We start from the raw sequence: 20,787 nt of genomic DNA on the forward strand, positions 1-20,787 counted from the left end.
GGAAGAATGCATGGGTCTGCTGAACCTGCCTTCCTCCTGGGCATGCTGGGAGGAGGGGCTGCAAGAAGGTCAAGCTGGAGGGGTCTCTAGGCTCTAGCTGAGACCCTTCTCCCACTTTTTTTTTATTTTTTATTTTGAGACAGTCTCCCTCTGCCGCCCAGGCTGAAGTGCAGTGGCATGATCTCGGCTCACTGCTACCTCCACCTCCTGGGTTCCAGCGATTCTCCTGCCTCAGCTTCCCGGGTAGATGGGAATACAGGCTCGCGCCATCACGTCTGGCTAATTTTTGTATTTTTAGTAGATACGGGGTTTCGCCATGTTGGCCAGGCTGGTCCTGGACTCCTGACCTCACGTGATCTGCCCATCTCGGCCTCCCAAAGTGCTGGGATTACATGCATAAGCCACCGCACCCAGCCTTTTCTCCTCACTTCTGTCAGTAGGTCCCAGTTGTGCACAAGTCAGGGCTGGGGCCAGGGGAGGCTAGGAGATTTTGGTTAGGGTCTCCTTGCACTAGGATGGAGGGATGGAGGGATTCAGCCACTTCACCCCAGGAGCTCTGGCCCTGGCTAGAGGCCTCCTGGACAGAGGAGGGAAGTCATCGCTGCTGGCCTGTGAAGGGGCCCTGTCAGCTTATTGCCAGGTGCACTGTCACCTAGGTGTGGCCTGCTACTTCCCCCAGTCCCAATTAACCATCTGCAGGAGCTGCCATCGGCATGGGGGAGGGGCTGGGTCCCACTCGTCTCTACAGACTGCTCAGCTAATGAGGGGGTCTGTGAAATTTTTAATTACGGCTCCCATGCCTGGCTTAATTATTTGCATATGGCTTTTACAAGTGGGAAGAGGACGATTGCATGCAGCGCAGCACTTCTCCTCAGCCCCACGTTTGACTTTAATTAAAGGCAGAACCTGAGGTCTTTCCATCACTAATGATCGTGGAAAATTAGCTTCCAATTCCCAGGGGTCTCCAGAGTGATGCACCCTGAGGCGGAGAGCGGGTGGAGAGGGGATGGAGCAGGGAGAGGAGCGGGAGGCACAGATGGCAGATGGTCCTGCTGGGCCGCCACTCTGGAGTCCCCCCAACCACAGGCCACCCTCCCACCACCTTCCCTCCAGGCTGCGTAGACAAGGGAGCCTCACTTTCCTCTGCCAGGAAGCAGACCTGACCTTGGGCAGCAACTAGGAGGAAGACCTGCTGAGCTGGGGTGAAGGTTGCCAGGGTCATTCTCCCGTTGGCCAGGAGCTGGGTGTGTTCCGGCTGTAGCTGGACTGCTCCCAGCTGGTGGCCACAGGCAGAGGAGTGGGAGTTTCTGAAATGAGTATACGTGTGTGCACACATGTCTACAGCATGTGCTCACCCAGGCACACAGATACACAGGATGGAGCCGTAGAGACACACCTGCATGCTCACACATGTGTGTGTACATATGTCCACTCAGGAGCAAAGGAGTGAATGTGTAGTGCGCCCTGTGGCCATCCCTGTGTCCCCATCCCTCTTGTCTCCTACTCACTGAGCTGGGAGGAGCTGACCCCAGGGCAGTTTCATCCCGCTGTTTCCAGTAGCCAGGCCTGCACCACCCCCAGCACAGAGCATCCCCTCAGCCCCAGGCACACTGGGTCAAGAAGTTCTATTGGCTCAGGATCCAGGGGCTTGTTCCCTTGTTGCGGATGGGGCTCCCTCCCTTCTACTGGACATAATGAGGATGCCTGTAGCTTGGACTATGTCTGTAGCCATTGAACCATGAAGGGAGCTCTCAGGATGAAACCTGCCCCAAGGACAGGAGTAGAGCCACTAGCAGAGCCTGGGTCCCCAGTGACACTGTAGAGCCTCGATTTCCCTGATGAGCTGGGTTTTCTGTTTCTCGCTTCCAAAAACATCCTGGTCTAGGCAGAGTTTGTGTCCAATGCGTGGTCTCACACTGCACGTGGTTGATGGCAACCACTAAACCACGCAAGAGCTGGTTTCCTGGCAACACCCCAGCCTCCTGCCTGCCCCACTGAGGAGGCTGCCCTGTAGGTCAGGGCTGAACCTTCCTGGCACAGGGGCTGAAGTCATCAGCCAGGGCCGCCGTAACAAAGTCCACAGACTGGGGGGCTTGAACAACCATGTTTAAGTGCCATCTGGTCACAGAGCTGTAGGAACCAGCTTCTGACCAGTGAGGCTGTAGCAGCCTCTCTTCCCAGAGGATTTTTCTCCCTCAGCTGATTTTGCACAAAAGTCCTTGAACCGGGAAGCATTGTTCTCATCCAGGGGTCACGTGCCTTTCCCTAATCCAGGCTCCTGGGTTGGGGGAGCTCCAGAGTGGCAGCCCAGCAGGACCATCTGCCTTTCCCCAATCCAGGCTCCTCCTTAAGCCTCATGTCCATGCTGGATTTGGCCTGAGGTCCACCCATTGCCTCCTCTTTCATCGTAGGAGGCTGAGGCAGGAGGATCACTTGAGTCCTCTTTCATCATAGAGGGGGCAATGGGTGGTGGACCTCAGGCCAAATCCAGCATGGACATAAGGCTCAAGTAAGTTTTTTTAAATGTGCATTGCTCGCCAATTTCAGAATCAGGAAATTTCAAGTTAAAAATCCAGTTTCCAAATTGGAAGGTCTAAAGGTCTGCATTGCTACAAGGGTCATCAGATGTGTCATTTAAAAAGTAATTTTGGGTCCAGTGCAGTGGCTTATGTCTGTAATCCCAGCACTTTGAGAAGCTGAGGCAGGCGGATCGCTTGAGGCCAGCAGTTTCAGACCAGCCTGGCCAACACAGTGAAACCCCATCTCTAATAAAAATACAAAAATTAGCCAGCCGTGGTGGCACACGCCTGTAGTCCCAGCTACTCAGGAGGCTGAGGCAGGAGAATCACTTGAACCCGGGAGGCAGAGGTTGCAGTGAGCCAAGGTCGTGCCACTGCACTCCAGCCTGGGCAACAGAGAGAGACTCCATCTCAATATAATAATAATAATAATTTTTGCCCTGGTGTGATGGCTTACGCCTGTCATTCCAGCACTTTAGGAGGCTGAGGTGGAAGGATTGCATGAGGCCAGGAGTTTAAGACCAGCCTGAGCAACATAGTGAGACCCCATCTCTATAAAAATTTTTGAAAATTAGCTGGGTGTTATAGCATGTACCTGTGGTCCCAGCTACTCAGGAGGCTGAGGCAGGAGGACCACTTGAGCCCAGGAGTTTGAGGCTGCAGCGAGCCATGATCATACCACTGCACTCCAGCCCAGGTGACAGAGCGAGACCCAGACTCTTAAAAAAAGAAAAAAAAAAAAAGAAATCCAGGTTTCCAAATAGGAAGATCTGAAGGTCTTGATCTGCTACCAAGGGTCATTGGATGTGTCATTTGAAACATAATTTTTATTATGAAAGTGTCATGTGGTTATTATAGGAAATGAGCTGCTTCAAACAGCTGCTCACTAAAGACCAATGACTGACATTTTGAGTCCCACTATAAAAACGCCTGTCTTCATTCCTCTTTAGAGCAATCACATAAGAAGTCAGGGCTCCAGCAACCCCTTGTGTGATCAGCCGGCAGGGGGGGCACTGGGGCATGAGTGTGGGGTCTGTGTGGATGCTCTTTTGCTTTAAGATGCTCCCAGTTAGCCAAGTGCTGCCCACATCCCTGCCCCACCTGCCCCCGCCTGGCAGACAGATGCCATGGAGCACCATGTACAGGGATCATAATGGTTTACACCTCTTCTGCCTGTGTCCTTGAGGCTGAGCGATGAGGGCATGTGAAACCCAGGATGGTAGAAAAGAGGCTGCAGGCTTAGGGAAAGAAACCAGAGAAACCAGACTCCCTTGGATGTTGTTCAAGATAAGCAAATAATTCAGCAGAGCCATATGGAAAGATGGTGAGACTGGCCGTGGAGGAGCAGGCACCCTGCAGAGAGGACTGGGACCCAGCAGCCTATTCCACCAGACCCAAGCCTGTTCCTCCACCCCAGGGCAGCATCCCACCACTGCAGGAATCTTCTCAAATAGCTCCATGGTACCAGTCCACCAGGGACCTACTTACTGGCTGGGAAAACAGGAGCCCAGATACATAGCATGAGGATGCCCCAAATCTCCCAGTGACAACATTGAATGCTGAGTGCTGTCTCCTCTGTGTTACTCACCCACAGTCCCCTCTGTCAGATAAAAGCCGTTAGTCTCTGGAACACAAGTGAGGGTGCCTCACTTGGCCTGGGGGCCATCAAGGAATGGTGAGAGATGAGACTGGACACGGGAGGTTGGCAGAGGCAGGATATTCACAGATCTGGTGGACCATGCTGAGACATTTTAACTTGGGTCACTGGGCACCTGGAGGGCTTGGGAGTGACCACAGATGTATTGCAGGACAGGTGTTGAGATGGGGAGCTGTCCAGGCTACAGGTGCTGAATCAGAGCCGCACCGAGGGACTGGGAAAGAAAGACAGGACACATGTTCAGAAGGCCAGATCTGCACTCAGGTGTCAGGAGAGGGAGGAAGTGTTAGTCTGGACCCACATTTCTGGCTTTCCAACACTCTGTGGGGAAAAAGAAGGGCACCAAGGGGTCACTGGGGTGGAGGAGACTTGGAACACAGGACGTTAGCTGGAAGGAGACCTGAGGCAGAGACTAATGGAGAAGGGATGTTCCTGTCCCATGCACAGTCACTCATTAGTGCTTCCAGGTCATTTGAAGCCCCAGTCACTTCCTGGTGGCCTAAATAAGACCTGTTTTTCCACAGAGCATCCAGGATAGGGCCAAGAGACTTTTCTTCTGCCATATTCTTAGTCTTGAGCCTTCACATTGGGAGAGACCAGCCTGTTTTGAGATGAGCTCCAGGGAAAATTATGCTGGACTGGTAGAGGTCAAGACTGTGAGGGTTTACCTGTAAACCCAGTGCTTTGGGAGGCCAAGGTAAGAGGATTACTGGAGGCCAGGAGTTTCAGACCAGCCTGGGCAACATAGTGAGACCCCACTTCTACAAAAAATTAAACATTTAACCAGGCACTGTTAAATTGAGTAGTCCCAGCTACTCAAGAGGCTGAGGTGGGAGGACTGCTTGAGCCCAGAAGTTTGAGGCTGCAGTGAGCCATGATTGCATCTCTGCACTCCAGCCTGGGTAATAGAGTGACACCCTGTCTCTAAGAAAATAAAAATAAAAAAAGATATTGGAGGTTACCCTTTGGAAGCCAGCCTCCTTCCAAAGGGTATGGCCATGCTTGTGTGCTGAGTGGACCCACAGAGCACAACCACTGGACTCCACATGACCCCAGCCCGAAGGACCCAGCTGGCTCCAGTGCAGGAGCTTCCTTTCACCTTCGTTGTCCTTTTACTAGCTTCTCTTCATTCGCCACACATTGCCCAAGCACCTGCTCTGTGCCAGGCACTGTTGGCAGCTGGAAACACAAAGACAAGTCCTCTGGGGCCTCCTTGTGCCAGCCACAGGGAGAGAGATTCCCTGGAAGGCAGCCAAGGCTTCTTGCCATTCTCTCCTCCTCAGAAGTCTATGGACTGCCTTGTGTGTCTGCACCCTGCCAGGGGCCAGGGCATTCCAGGTTTACTCACAGACTCCTCTCTGTCCATATTATACCCCAACTTTCAATTTTGAGAAGTAAATATGCAATTTTTTCCTCCCTGTAATTTTCCCTGCTGTGGCTGCGGATGTCAGAGCCGCTGGAAAATGTGAATAGCTCAGTGCTTTCTAGAACTGAAAGGAAGCTGGCCATGCCGCATCCTACATCCCCAGGTGCTCTTGGCAGGATCCAGCAGCTCAGCTGGGGAGAGATGCTCTCCAGGCTGTACTGTCGAGGGAACTTTTAACCCAAATAATTCATGTTCCCACCTTCTTCCATTAGCAACGAGATAATTGCCAAGAAGTAAGTGTGTATCCGTGTGAGTGTGCACACGCATGCGTGTCTGTTGCAGGGACATTAGCAGAGGAGGCGAAGTGAGTGTATTTGCTTACGCAGCCAAACTTTCTGCGTGTTCCTCTGGAGACTGTCAGACCTTCGTGTCTCAGTAACTGAAGGTCAGGACAGTCTGATCTAAGCTTTTGTTTTGGAAAAGCATGGCTGGGGTGGAGAGAGAGAGGATTTGAGTCAGATCTGGGGTGGCGCTTATTTCTTGTGTGTAACCTTGGCCATATTTAGTCTCTCTGGGTCTTCATTTCATCATCTGCAAAACAGAGTGGTGGGCTTGGAGATCTGCTGCCCAGATCTTCCTTCCAAGAAGGATTTGCTGACCACCTGGGGATTGTGTGATCAGCAGCCAGCCTCTAGTCCTCAACTCCACGAGGGGCTGCCTCATCTGAGATCACGCCCTTCTCTGGGCAACCCACATCCAGCTACTGAGTAAGGGGGAGGTGTAAGGGTCCAGCCCTATCTTCCTTCTGCAGGACACTCCGACAGGCTGAATCCACTCCAGAGCCCACCATCAAGGCCTACATCCCTATTCCACTTCTTCCCACTCCAGCTTCCTCCCTTTTCCCTTTGTAGGTATTGATCCTTAATAAACATCTTGCACCCCAAACTCCATCTCAGTATCTCCTTACAGAGAACGAAACCTGTGGCAAATAGGGATCATGATTTTTACTTCAAAAGGTTATTGTGTGAAAGCTAAATGGGATGTTTATGTAGTATCCAGCATCGTGCCTGGAACGTTAACAAGTAATGATAAATACCTGTTCCTTTTTCTTTTCTTTCCCTCAAAACTGTGACTCAAAATCCCATTCTGGGCCTTGAGCAGGTGTTTCTAACCTGTGCTCTGTAATATTGGTTTGGAAAAAGCCCAGCGAGGCAAGTGGCCCTGAAAATCTGTGCTGCGGCTAAATCTGAGATCCTGGCTGATGGCTTCAGAGCCATTCTTGTCCCTGTGAAGTTCATTATCCATGGATCACGTCAGCCCTCTTCAAGGTTCCTCACTGAAAAGAAATTGAGCATGCAAATACTCTTTTATCATAATCACCACGTATCCACAGGGTAATTCATAAAAGAGCTGGAAATATATTGAAATTCAATATTGTTTTAGTCCAAATCAATATTAATAATTGTTTGCATTTTTAAAGTGCAATTTGCAATTGAAAAGTGCACAAAGATCAACCAGTAGTTGCTAACACATCAAATTTTCCTATTAAAGGCACAGTCCCTTTAAAATGTTTCTTATACAACAGGGGCTGGAGCTGATCCATGGAAATGACTATCTCTTATTTACATGCACAACATTAGAATTGGCTTCCATTCTGCATGAGCTGAAAGGCCAGTCACTTTTATTTGTAAGTTTTGATTTCTTTAATTAAATTTTTAATTTTGAGATAATTATATATTCATATACAGTTGTAAGAAATAATGCAGAGAAATCCCATATATCCCTTACACCCTTCCCCCGATTGTAACAGTTTGCAAAACCGTAGAACAGTATTAAAACCAGGATATTGACATTGATACGGTCGAGATAGAGAACATTTCCTTCCCCACAAGGATCCTCGTGTTGCTTTCTTTGGATCTTTAAAAATTAAAGATTTTTGAAGGAAAAAGGACCCTGTTAGATTTATGCCTTGAAACGATAGCTATCACTAAATGAGGCACTGTCCCAGCTGGGCTCAGTGGAGTTCACACAGAGGAATGATCCCCTAGGTCAGGAGTAGCCCAGGTGGAACTCACCTCAGCCAGGGAGGCCTCAGGGGAGCACGGCTTTGCACATCAGAAAGAACCTGAGAACAGTTTTCGGTTTGACACTTGCAGTGTGGACTTTGATCCCTCAAACAAGGACAGGGTTGTCAAGAAGGGAAACAGCTTGGCTGGGCTCATGTGGGCCACAGGGGCCCAGTTATCCCTGGAACAGGGATAACTGTTCCTTTCTAGAGTGTAGAACTCTGGGGCACAGCCCTGGCAGCCTCCCTGAGGCCATGTCATGGGACCGACCCAGTTCCCTGGTGAGGGACAGGTGGCAGGTGTGGGTAAGGGGTGCCCTTGACTGAAGCCTACCTGGCATGCTTGAAAGTAACCCTATGCAAATGAAATTCACAAGGTGCCTCCCTGTTTCAAGACATTTGTCTCACACCAGAGCTGCAGGGAACTTGGGAACTCATCTACAGCAGGTATTTTGGATGAGGACTGATTCTGAGATAGGGAAACTCAAGTCCTGAAGATCAGACTTAAGTGGAGGGGAAGTCAGGCCAGAGAACCTGGGGTGCCCCGCTCTGAGCCTGATGGCTACCCTGTGACATCCAGATGCCTTGTTCAAGCTGCTTCCACTGAGGGTTTTGGGTTTTTGGTTTTTTGTTTGTTTGTTTGTTTGTTTTTACGGAGTTTCGCTCTTGTCACCCAGGCTGGAGTGCAATGTCGCGACCTCGCCTCACTGCAATCTCCACCTCCCATTCTCCTGCCTCAGCCTCCCGAGTAGCTGGGTGGGATTACAGGTGGCTGCCACCATGCCTGGCTAATTTTTGTATTTTTAGTAGAGACGGGTTTCACTGTGTTGGCCAGGCTTGTCTTGAACTCCTGACCTCAGGTGATCCACCCGCCTTGGCCTCCCAAAGTGCTGGGATTATAGGCGTGAGCCACGTGCCTGGTATGTGTGTGTGTGTGTGTGTTTTTGTTTTTTTGTTTGTTTGTTTGTTTGTTTGTTTTGAGACAGTCTCGCTCTGTTGCCTTCACTGGAGTGCAGTGGCGCGATCTCGGCTCACTGCAACCTCTGCCTCCCAGGTTCAAGCAATTCTCCTGCCTGGAAAACAGGCATGCACTACCACATGCAGCTAATTTTTGTAATTTTAGTAGAAATGGGGTTTCACTATGTTGGTCAGACTAGTCTCAAACTCCTGACCTCTAATGATGCACCCACTTCATAATCATTTTTAAGTGTACAGTCCAGTGGCATTAAATACATTCACATTGTTGGGCAACCATCACCACTATCCATCTCCAGAACCTTTTCATCATCCCAGAGACTCTGTACCCATTAAACAACTCCCTGTTCCTCCTTCCAGTCCCTGGTAACCTGCATTCTACTTTCTGTCTCTATGAATTGGACTACTCCTGGTACTTCACACAAGTGGAATTATACAGTATTTGTCCTTTTGTGTCTGGCTTGCTTCACTTAACATGATGTCTTCAAGAGTCACCCATGTTGTAGCATGTGTTGCTATCATTGACTTTTTGATCGACACATGCAAGCTGTAATTTTTTGGGGGGGTTCCTAGCATCACAATATATTTTAAAGGTTTGGGGATGCATTAGTCCACTTTTGTGTTGCTGTAAAGAAATACTCGAGGTTGAGTAATTTATAAGGAAATGAGGTTTAATTCGCTTGTGGTTCTGCAGGCTGTACAGGAAGCATGGTGTTGGCATCTGCTCGGCTTCTGGGGAGGGCTTCAGGAAGCTCACAATCATGGCAGAAGGCAAAGTGGGAGGAGGCAGGTCACATGGCAAGAGAAACGGCAAGAGAGAGATGAGGGGGGAGGTCCTAGACTCTTTTAAACAGTCAGATTTCACATGAACTGAATGAGAACCAACTCATCACCAAGGGGATGGCACCATGCCATTCATGAGGGATCCACCCTGTGATTCAGTCCCCTCCAACCAGACCCCACCTCCAACACTGGAAATCACATTTCACCATGAGATTTGGAGGGGACACGTATCCAAACCATGTCAGGGGTCAATCAGTCAATTTTGTGGCATCTCAATGGCGTGTGTCTTTTGTGTAAACATTGCACCTGTTAATGTGTATGTATATGTAGAGGGAGAATCAACATTTGTCTTTAAAAATATATTTGTCTTCAAGCTCTGTGATCTGAAATCTGTCATACTGACATGAGGAGGCAAAAGTGAGGTCCTGGTGGCGAGCGGGCCTCGGGTATTTCAAGCTTTAAGGCTCCATTGGGCTCCCTGGGAGCCGTTTCTTCCTTGCCTCTTCCTTGCCTCCTGTCATAGGATTGGGCTACTCTTTGGACCTGATTCCAAGGCAGCTCTGAGGAAAACAAACCCTCAGCTCCCTGAAACATAGATGACCTTTTTAAAATTCCAGGTTCATGGAGTGCCTCTCTCCAGATGGCCCCAAACACTTCCATCTATTAACTCGTGCTCATTCAACGTGCAGCAGAGGCTATTGATCACCTTCCCTGTGCCGGGGACTGTGCTAGGTGCTGGGAATACAAAGATGGGGAGAGGCCCCGATGCGATTCCCGATTCAGAGGCAGGTGGCAAATGCTTTTCCCACAGTGGGGGAAGGGCTGTCACCGCAATGGTGCTCTCAGGGAACCAAGGTTCACACATTCAGGGAATTCGGGGCACTGAGTCAGCATTCTGGACTCTGCCAGGATGAGGAGGAGCAGGGGACTCAGTTTCTCTACATACAGAATGACTGTCCCCTGCCCTGCCCCACTGGCATAAAATGTCCTCAACATGTAAGAAGCCCTGGGCAGAGATAGTGTCCAGGGTGTGGTCAGTTGACGTGGCCTGTCAGTCTTTGGCCACGCTCTCAGGCCCCCCTCGCTGTGGCTGTGTGTTTGCAGGCGCCCCTCAGACTCCACCTGCCAATGTGTCCGTGATGGTGGGAGGCCGGGCTGTGGTGCTCCTAGTAGGGCTATGGTGGCAAGCTTTAGGACCTTGTGAGCCTGATTCACCCGGTGATCTCCACCTCAGAACGCCCTTTCTCCCCGCTGCAGAGCATGGGGCTGGAGGGGAGTGGAGAGAACCCTGCCTTGTAACAGGGCAGCGGACAGCAGGTAAATTGCCTCCCCCGGGAGTAGCGTGCAGCCCGGCAGGGGCCTGGGTGTGCCAAGGCCAGGCTCTGGGGATTTCAGGACCCAGGCCAGCGCTCCCCAGCAGCAGGGCAGGAGGCAGCCTGAGAGTCTGCAGCCCCGCCTTGGAGTCTGAGCACTCGCGCCCATCCGTCATCCTTGCAGAGCATTGCAACTTTATGCCTACGCATAAAAACTGGAGGGACTCGTCCCAGAGTTTGCTGCCGCCGCCGCCGCTGCCATTAGAGCGGTTTTAATTAGCTGCAGGATTTTTAATGAGCTGAAATCAAGAAGAGCCCCATCTCAGAAGTAAGCGAGAGCCGCGCGCAGGGAAGAACTAGTCTGACAAAACAGAAGGAGGTGGTGCTCTCGGGGGACTGGGCTGTGGGCTCCCACCGATCGATCGGCGACGAGCAGATGAGTTCCCGAGGCCAGGAGGCTGAGGAGGGAAGCCAGGGCTCAGGGACCAGCGCCCGGTGCAGAGTCCCCGCTGCTGCCACCGCGGCAGAAGGCACGGTGCCGGATTCAAGGTGACGGCAGTGCCTGGCTCCATTCTCCTCAAGTTGCCATAGCAGCCTTTCTCCCAACAAGCAGCTTCTCCGGGAGCCCTCAGCCGGGAGGGACGTCATTGTTCTCTCCTGCCCGTGTGGTGCAAGGAGACCCACCGGACAGAGAACTTTCCCGAGCCCGGGGTCCGCTGACCAAGTGGGTGCACCCATGCTGCCTGGAGCCAGGCACAGGGACAGGTCCCCACGGCCACAGGGGATCCTCTGGGCAGCTGGGGGGAGCGTCCAGGCCCAGAAGCAGCTGCAGCCAAGCGTGTCCTTGGAGCCGTCCATGCGTCTGTCCGCCTGCTGCCGGTCGCCACTGGAGGTGCGTGTGTTTTGGCTGAATTCCCAAGTCCTTGCTTGTGCCCTGAAGTGAATTTCTTCAAAGAGACACATTTTTAAATCAAATAAATAAGGAAATGGGAGGAATCCTTCACCCTGCCCTGTGTCCCAGGAGGGGTTTATAAGATTAATTGGATCTTTTTTTTTTTTTTTTTTTTTTTCTTAAAGTAAAAATTGGTGACGCCATTCAGGCCTCGGGGAGAAAAGCCACCAGGAGGACTAGGAATTGTGAGGCCAGGCAGGAGCTGCTGGAAACTCGCTGGGGCTGTTTATTTTTCTTGCCTGAACCCTCCCTCTTCTCTGCCCCTGGCAGGCTGGATTTTCTTATTGTCTGTTGGTCTTGGGATGGGTGTAGGCAGGTGACGGCAGGTTTTGCCCTTGTCATCGGAGCTGAGAGTGATGTAGTCTGTGATGAGGATGGGACAGTCCCAGGTGGAGGCTGAGGCCTGTGACTGTGTTTATGCCTCACCCCCCAGCCTTCCAGGCCCCAGCCTGTGACAGATGGTGGTGTCCACTCCCCAGGCAGCAGCTGGACTCCCAGGAGAGGGAGACAGACAGCTCTTAGACCAGCAGCTCCTGTTGCCTTGAAAACAACGTGTGACTTTGAAGCCTGGGGTCCTCCGAGGAACAATAGAGGATTCTACACCCCCTGGAATGCCCAGGGATCTGTCGGTGACCACCCTCCCTTCCCACACCTTAGGGGAAAGGAGTGTTCTATAGAGTCCAGTTGGCCAGCCATACTGCTGGCCAGTTACCCAGGAGGGGAGGCACGCTGACCTTTTGATTCCTGTTTGCACGGAGCAGGGAGTTAGCTGGTCAGATGGTCCCCAGTGAGAACAAACACAGAGCTGAGGGTCCCAGAGGGAAAAGCTGGGGTCTGGGGCTTAGGGGCTGAACCCTGAAGCCACAGACGGCTCCAATGCCAGCTTCCCTGGGTATAGAGAGAGGGTGTTCGTGTTCTCTCGGGGACCAGGAAAGGCGGGGTCTTTGAAAGGGGAAACGTGAACAGATGAAGCTCCACCACCATGGAGGTGTGGTCCTGGGTCTGTGTCTTCTTCCCCTTCCTGGATCTGGGGGCATGGATCTGGTCCTTGCCCTGGCTCCCAGGCACATGGGTGGCTGGAGCCAGGCATCATGGGGTGGGTTTGGTTTGGGGCGGTTCAGAAACAAGTGAGGACAGGTCTTGGCAGCAGACCCATTTAGTCCTTGACAGTGGATGTCGGTACTGGCTCGAATGGAGACAGACTGGGGAGAAGAGAGGACCGGCCAGCTCTCTTGTAACCACTCTGCAGCGCCAGCTACTGAACAAATGAGATGATGATCACACATGCTCCCGAGTCCCCTTTGTTCATCAGGTAGAGCCTGATATTGAGGGACCCATTATTAGCTGTTTTATCGAGCAGTTCTGGGCGCTAGCCATGAACCTGTTCTCCTTCCTCTCTCCCTCCTTCCAAAATGTCTTGATGTTGGAGGCTACCCTAGGTCAAACTGGCTTCCTGGTGTCTGACTCAGGAGGCTGCAGGAAGCGCGCCCACACTGTGGCCAGCTTACTCAGGGGCTCGTGACAGTTGCTTTCCAGCTGGGGCCTTGCTGGGGACCATCGATGGTATGTGTGCAGGCACTGGCCGGCATGCACCCGGGCATGTATGCATATGCGTGTTATCGAACCTGCGTCTGCTTAGGTCCATGGGTGCGGTGCACATGTGAACACTGTCCCCATGACCGTGCAATAGCAGCTGCTCCCGAGAGATCTTGCATGTTCTTCCTGGTCCCCATCTGAGAGCCATGGCCCCCCTGTGTCGGTGCGTGACATCTTTTCCATTCTTCTAACTCCTTTCTATGACTGCCTGGGGCTCCCCCGAGTGAGGCTGGAGAGAACAGCTTTGCCTGCCTTGTCAGCTGCTCACTCTCTCCTGAGGCTTTGGGGCCAGCCCCGGTGGGGCTGGGACTCTGCAGTGCAGTGCTGTCCTCACGGAGGGAAGGGCTTGGGGGACGGTAGGGCATCGCAGCCTGCTGTTGGGCTTACACTGCTGCATCTGTGTCTTTGCAAGGCAGTGAACCCCAGGTCCTCAGGATGGCCTCATCCAGGGCAGCCATGGAGGGAGAGGCCCCAGCCCCGCACAAGGGGCTTTGAGTCTGAGCCCTTGGGGACACATGACTGTCCATTTCTACTCTCTGCAGGCAAGGCAGGGGTGGCCTCGGTGGATGACGGGAAGCAGCAGTTTGTCTTTGGGGCAGAGGCCATTGCAGTGAGGTCGGAGCCAGCCTGACACCCCGGAGCCAGCTCCAGAGGCAAAACAGGCCCAGCTCAGTGATTCTGTAAAAAGCTAGAAGGCCGCAGGAACCAACTGCTCAGCACAGTCCAGAGAGCCCAGCGTCAGGTGCCTTCCCAGTGCGGAGAGGCCTGGGGCGGGTTAATTAAAGTTAACTGAGTGAAAAAATAATTACAGAAACTGCAGAGGGGAGAAACCCAAACCTGCAATTTACCCTCCCTAGCCCTTGAACTTTTCAGAACAATCTGGTCGTGGGGAGTCGTGGGCAGGGGAGCAGGGAGAGTGCCTCTTCTCATCTGTTGTGCTCCATGGACTGGGTGTGGGGGCTTCTTTCCCCAGTGCCTGGGTCCGTGTTGGGGAGGAGTCACCTGGCTGAAGTATTATCCCTGGGCAGGGAGATGTCCTTGGGCCGAGCAGCATATTTGACCTGGGGCTTAAACAGCCACCCAGCTGTGGCCTCAGAGGCTACTGGGAGCTGCCTACCTGGCCTCACCTCCCTCAGGCACTGACCTGTGCCAGGGTGGGGAAGTTCCCTCCAGCGCTCTTGGGTGGAAAAAGGGTGATCCTCTCAGCCTAGCCAGCAAGGCCCGCTGGAAAGTAAGGGGACAGAGTGACTGAACTTCAAAGGGGGTGGGGGGGTCCCTGGGGTGCCTGCCGCCTGTGGCTCTCTCCCCCTGTACTCTGCCCATGCCCTCTCTACACACCACTGCAGGAACTTATATTCTTCCTTTGGGCAAATGGCCTTGGGGTGCCCCCATCCCGATGCACAGCCTGGCCCTGTTGGCGTGACTGGCTGGTATGTGGGGGATGGGGAATTTCTCTCCCTGCCCTCTAGGAGGAAGCGGGGTAAGGGATAAGTCACATGGATATACTCTGGGTCTGCAGTGGCTGGAGCAGTTAGTGCCCACCCCCAGGAACACGAGGGGGTGTTAGTACCCAGCCTCTGTGCCTCTGAGCTTGGAGTCTGTTGGACACAGGTCTAGCTGCCCCACCTCCACTCCAGGCCAAGGGCCTCGAGCACAGGGACTCCAGTGGTCTGGCCAGAGCCTCAGCTCCCTCTGGTGTGACTGTCCAGAGGGACCGACATACGCCAACCCATCTGTCAGTCCATCAGTGAGGACAGCCCTGGCTGGCACAGGGGAGTCTGTCTGTGCTTGAATATCCTTTGAGCCTAGCAGGCTCCTTCTCAGAGCTGCCTGCTCTATGGAGACCTTGTCCCCAGTGCCCTACAGAGAGAAGCAGGGTGGAGGCACATCCGAGAGCTTCTCTGCCCACAGGGCCGGGTACCAGGGACAAGGACCCAGGTTCCCGCCAGTACCTAGGCCCCCGCCCTGGGAGCACGCATGCTTATTTGGAGGCCTGGACAGTGCAGGGGGTGGCTGCTGGTTACTGACTAGGGGCCTGGAGGTTCCCAACTGGGCTCCCCAAGGCAGGGCCAGAGGGTGTCTCATTCCATGATTTGTCCAGAGGTGCAGATACAGGAGACCCTGGTGGAAAGCTAGCATTCCAGCCACAGGTGGGAACAGGCTTCCCTCAGCCTCCTGGGTGTGAAAGGGTGGAAAGGGCACCCCTGGGTAACTTGTAGAGGGCAGAGGCGTCCAGAGATTGCACTTGGATTGCTGCAGTGAGTGCTGCCTACACCTGCCTGGGTGCCTCGCGCCTCGGTGATGACTATCCCTCCTCTGCCCCGTAGATCTCGGCCTGATGGACGCCTGGTGTGGACGATGAGGGAAGAACGTGCCCCCCACACCCAAGAGGTGACCCCTGAGCAAGCCCCGGATGACCCCGCGACCTGGAACGATGCGGCTGGCCTGCATGTTCTCATCCGTCCTGCTGTTCGGAGCTGCAGGCCTCCTCCTCTTCATCAGCCTGCAGGACCCCACGGAACTCGCCCCCCAGCAGGTGCCAGGTGAGTCCTTGCGCTGAGTCCTGCCATCACTGCCCCCAGCTTTCCAGCCTGAAGCTCAGGCCTCCACAGCTGCCCTGGTGTGCTGGGCTTGGGGGAAAGGGGCAAGTCTGTGCCAAGACCCCCAGCAGGCAGAGTCCTGGCTTCCCGGGGAAGGCGTCAGTCTCAATGTGGGAGTGCTGTGTCTGATGCAAGACCTCCAGCCAGTGCCTAGCAGCAGGGTGGCCTCTTTTGGGAGTCATGGCAAGGCTGCTGTCTATTGAGCCAGTTGTTGCCTTTGATGAAACTCAGATTTAAACAGGATTCCGCCACCTCTCAGGCCTCTTCCACATTGTCAGGGACATCAGAAAGTAGACAACTTCTCCCTGAGCCCATGCCCCACAAGCAAGACTCAGTTTCCCTGCCCAGCCCTGGGGAATCTAGCCCCTCTGGTCTGGACAAAGGGGGTCAGGGTACCTCCTGGTTTTGTGAGGCCAAGACCCCCTCCGAGGGTCCCCCACTGCTACTTCCATTCCACCCCTACCCGGTGGCCCACTGGAGTCACAGAGGGCTGCTGGGAACAGGTGGGATGGCAGGGAGGCCAGAGCAGGAAGGGTGATTCTGGCATCTCAGGGCAGACGGAGTGTGGAGAGGGAGTTCAGGCAAGGTTTCTGCTGCCGGGACACGGTCCCCATCCCCAGAGATATGGAAGGACAGGAGGTCAGCTGGCAGCATGCCAAGGCCTGGGAGCTCTCTGCTTTAGAGGGAGAGGAGGGGAGGTGTCTCAGCAGTGGCCCCTGTTAGGGGCAGTTCCATGAAGCCACACACTCGCAGTCCACATGCTCTAGGGCATGGACAGGCTGGTGCACCCCCAGAGACACCGCTCCTCTGCAGGGACACCCACTCACTCTCTCTTGCTTGCTCAGTGCTGTGAGCCAGAGACAGGATGAAAGAGAAGGGGGCCAGAGGTGTAGGCAGAGGGGTTCCTGCACAAATCCCTGCCAGAAGCCCAGAGCACAGGAAGGGGTCTTACTCTGCAACTCCTCCGCCCCCATTATGGACGAGCACCCATGATGTGTGGCCTTTAGTGCAGATTGAGGGCCTGTGGGCACCAGGAAGGAAGGTGAAAAGAGCACAAGGAGGCCAGAGCTGGGGCCCTGGGTCTGGCAGCTGCCAGAGGCTCCCCATGGGCAGGCAAATGAGTTGAGAGTCAGAGGGAGGCAGCCAAGGTGGTGGCCTCCAGGAGATGGTGGGCGAGTCATCGGTGCTGACTCACGCCTGTGCCGGGCCCCCACAGGTGGTGGCTGTCAGAAGTGGGTCTGGCCACTCCCAGGCTTCTGGAGCAGCAGGTGCGCAGCAGAGCCGGCTCTCCTGTGGGAGCTTTGCAGCCTCACATGAGCCCCAGAACAGCTCATGACACTGCATTGGCAGAACAGGGCCCCTTGGGACAGCGCCACCAGGGCAGACAGTGAGCTGGTACCTAAGGTCGTGTGTTATCTGCATAGAAGCATAGTCAGGAAGAAGGGTGAGCAAACGCTGACTGGGTGTGTCCTTGGTGTGTGTGTGGTTGGGGGTGCATGTAGGCAGAGGGTCCAGGCGGCCAGTACCCACATTCTGCAGGAGGAGCCTGGGAGAGGAGGCATGAGTGTGCCTGTGATGCCCACCTGGGACCAGGGCCTGGACCCATCGGTGGGACACTCCTGGATGGGACTGTGGTTTGGTGGCTTCAGCTAGTGCCCTGCCCTGCCGCAGCAACAGCGCTCGCTATGCAGGTCCCTGTTGCCCTGCCCAGCTTCCTGAGTGCACATACGTGTGGATTACAGGTGGGCTGGGGACCCAGGGGACGGCTGGGATTTCTGGGAAGATCGGAGCCTCAGGCTGGCAGGGGGTGTCAGATGGCACGGAGCCGAGGCCATCATCCCTCTGCAGCTGGCAGACCTGGCAAGGAGCACACGTGGGTCTTCTGATGGTCCATGCAGCCAGACCACCCTCACCACGTGCCAGGTGATGGGCAGACTTGACGGTCTGGGTAAATCACACCAAACACAGTCATAAAACTTTAAGTAATGCTTACGTTACTTTCCCTGAGCAAAGTGCCTCTGACACAGGCTGTTTGTGTTGATTTGTTACTATTCATTTATTCCTTCCCTGTACTTCTCACGGCAGCCTAATTGTGATTCGGTACCAAGAAAGCAATATCAAAGTAATTTTCCACAACATTAGTTACAATTTTCTTCTGATCTTTCAAGTGAAACAATCCCATCCTGTTGGCTTCTCTGAGCATATAAACCTTGATTACATTTATCTGTTGGAAACCAGTGCTTACAAAGTGTATGTGTCCAGTTGCATGGCTGGGTGGCCCCAAGGGCCCCTGACAAGCCTTCTCCCTGTGAATTTCTGTTGGTGGGAGGAACAGATTCTGGGAGTTGCCCTGCCATCCCGATCAGGCAAACAGGCAGGTGTTGGGGTGGAGGGCTGGGAGTGGAGATGAGCGGATCTACGGAGGAAATTCCATACCGTGGCATGAACTGTCCTGGGGACGGAGTTCTCTGGGAGCTGCAGTTTGTGGCACAACAAATGTAGAAAGGGGATGGGGAGTGGCGGGAATTCTGAGTTGCTTGAGGTCCCTTGGGGCCTGGCCTTATTCACGTCCCTCCCACGCAGCCACCGGATATTAACAGCACCTGAACGTTACATGGATCAGCCAGCCAAGCTCACCTGGCTTAGGCAGTAGATGGAATTGTAGGGGGTTGCCAAACTTTTGTAAATCAAACCACATTTTAAACTTTTTTTTTACTACATTCCAAATCAAATCTTTGGAAACAGGCAGAGCTACCCAGTAAGCTATCCGCATGCGAAGATGAGGTTTTGTGTAACAGAGAATTCACTTCTCCAGTTATAGTTCTTTTCCAGTCTCCAGGATTGCCAGGCCCTGAGGCCAGAGCTTCTGCTTTCAGGAAATTCACTTTTTGACCCAGTAGACAAGACTTACCTCTTCTCCAAGAGAAAGGCTTGGAGACCAGGCCAGAACCAGGAATAACAAACACCAATGGCCAGGTGTGGTGGTGCGTGCCTGTAATCTCAGCACTTTGGGAGGCCTGGGTGGGAGAATCACTTGAACCTAGGAGTTCTAGACCAGCCTGGGCAACAGAGCAAGACCCTGTCTCTACAAAAAAAATAAACAAAATTAGCTGAGTGTAGCGGTGCACACCTGTAGTCTCAGCAACTTAGGAAGCTGAGGTGGGAGGATCCTTTCAGCCCAGGAGGTCGAGACTGCAGTGAGCTGATTGTGCCACTGCGCTCCAGCCTGGGTGACAGGGCCGGACTTTGTCTCAAACAACAAAAAATTCCCAATGTACTGGCTCTGGGGGCTGCAGAAGGCTGACTCCACATTTGGTTGAGCAAACTGAATTTTACGAGCTGCTTTCTTTGTGAATGTTTTATCATAGAGAATTTGGAACACATGCAGTAGTGGAGTAGGATAGTGCCATGAACACCACATACTGGGCACCCAGCACCCCCCACCAACACCAGGCTGGCCCCATCCATAGCACCATCCACTTCCCTCCTTTCAAGTGATTTTTGAAGTCTATACCAGACATCCTATCAATTCAGCTATAACTATTTCTTTTTTTTTTTTTTTTTTTTGAGATGGAGTTTCTTTCTTGTTGCCCAGGCTGGAGTGCAATGGCGCGATCTCAGCTCACCGCAAACTCCACCTCCTGGGTTCAAGCAATTCTCTGGCCTCAGCCTCTCGAGTAGCTGGGATTACAGGCATGCACCACCACCCCTGGCTAATTTTGTATTTTTAGTAGAGACAGGGTTTCTCCATGTTGGTCAGGCTGATCTCGAATCCCCAACCTCAGGTGATCTGCCCACCTCGGCCTCCCAAAGTGCTGGGATTACAGGTGAGAGCCACCGTGCCCGGCCTCAGCCATAAATATTTCAATATATTTCTCAGTTTAAAAGATAAGAACTGTTTTATTGACATCACCACTGAACTCATTCCTTAATAACATCAAATTTAATGATTCCTCAATAGCATCAAATAGTCAGTCAGTGTGCAAATGTCTAACTGTCTCACAAATATAATTACCTTTATTTCCAATTTGTTCCATCCAATATCCAGAAAAGGCCCTCACATGGCAGTTGGTGGATGAGTCTTTTAAATCTCCTTTAATCTGTAAGTTTCCTTCTCCATCTGTATTCTTCTCCCACTATTTATTTGAGGAAACCAGGTCACGGTTCCTATAGAACTTTCTGTAAATTGAGATTTGGCTGATTGGGCCTGTCTGATAAGGATTCACATTGTTCTTTGTTCTTTGTTGTCCCAATAAATTAGGTGAATCTTGAAGCTTGATCAGATACAGGTTTGGATTGGTTTTTGTTTTGTTCTAGGGGAGTTTTGGGGGACAGGAATTCACGGGTGGTTCTGTATTATTCCATCAGGAGGCTCCTGTCTGCCTGGCTGTCTTGTGTTATCAGCTGCCAGAGATCGTGCCTAGATCCAGCCATTCATTAGAGTTTACACAGTGGCAATGTTCTGATTTTATCACTCCTTCTTCATTCTTTTAAGTGGAATGGATTTTGTTTTAATGGGGCAAGGTGAGTCATTGTCAGTGACCCATGAAGCCAAAGTGAGTGGTGTGGATTGATTGGTTTATTCGTAGATATGTATATAAAACTACAATGTTACCATACAGATTCTGTTGTAGTTTATTCATAGATATATATATAAATGCAATGTTACCATACAGATTCTGTTGTAGTTTATTCATATATATATATATGAAATGTTACCATACAGATTCTCTTGCTGGCACACTGTAAATAGTTCGTTCTTTTAATGTTTGGCTTTTGCAGAGTGAGTTTTCTTTAAGTGGAGCCACCCCATGTTTCAGAGCCCTTTGCCTTTTCCTGGAGTCAAGGAGTTGTGGGTGGTGGTTCTGGGGTGCCCAGTGGGGAGGCAGCTGTGGTGGACAGCAAAGATCCCCCTCAGGGACCTCTGGCACAGACAATGGGACCGGACAGCCCCCGATGAC

General features: G+C 52.6%; 1 protein-coding gene across 4 annotated transcripts in view; it reads left to right on the forward strand.

Moving 5' to 3' along the window:
* CHST8 (carbohydrate sulfotransferase 8) overlaps nucleotides 1-20,787 on the forward strand; it is a 156,352-nt gene that overhangs the window by 54,435 nt on the left and 81,130 nt on the right. For 2 of the 4 annotated variants that reach the window (XM_054673273.1, XM_001153658.4), the window contains one exon: nucleotides 15,554-15,769. In XM_054673273.1, coding sequence (XP_054529248.1) covers nucleotides 15,640-15,769 — 130 coding nt within the window. In that variant the 5' untranslated portion in view covers nucleotides 15,554-15,639. Of the gene's footprint in view, nucleotides 1-10,508; nucleotides 11,571-15,553; nucleotides 15,770-20,787 lie in introns of those variants that run through there. The other 2 variants (XM_001153717.5, XM_009435246.5) reach the window with 2 other exon arrangements.

Source organism: Pan troglodytes, chromosome 20, assembly GCF_028858775.2.
Source record: "Pan troglodytes isolate AG18354 chromosome 20, NHGRI_mPanTro3-v2.0_pri, whole genome shotgun sequence".
NCBI lineage: Eukaryota > Metazoa > Chordata > Mammalia > Primates > Hominidae > Pan > Pan troglodytes.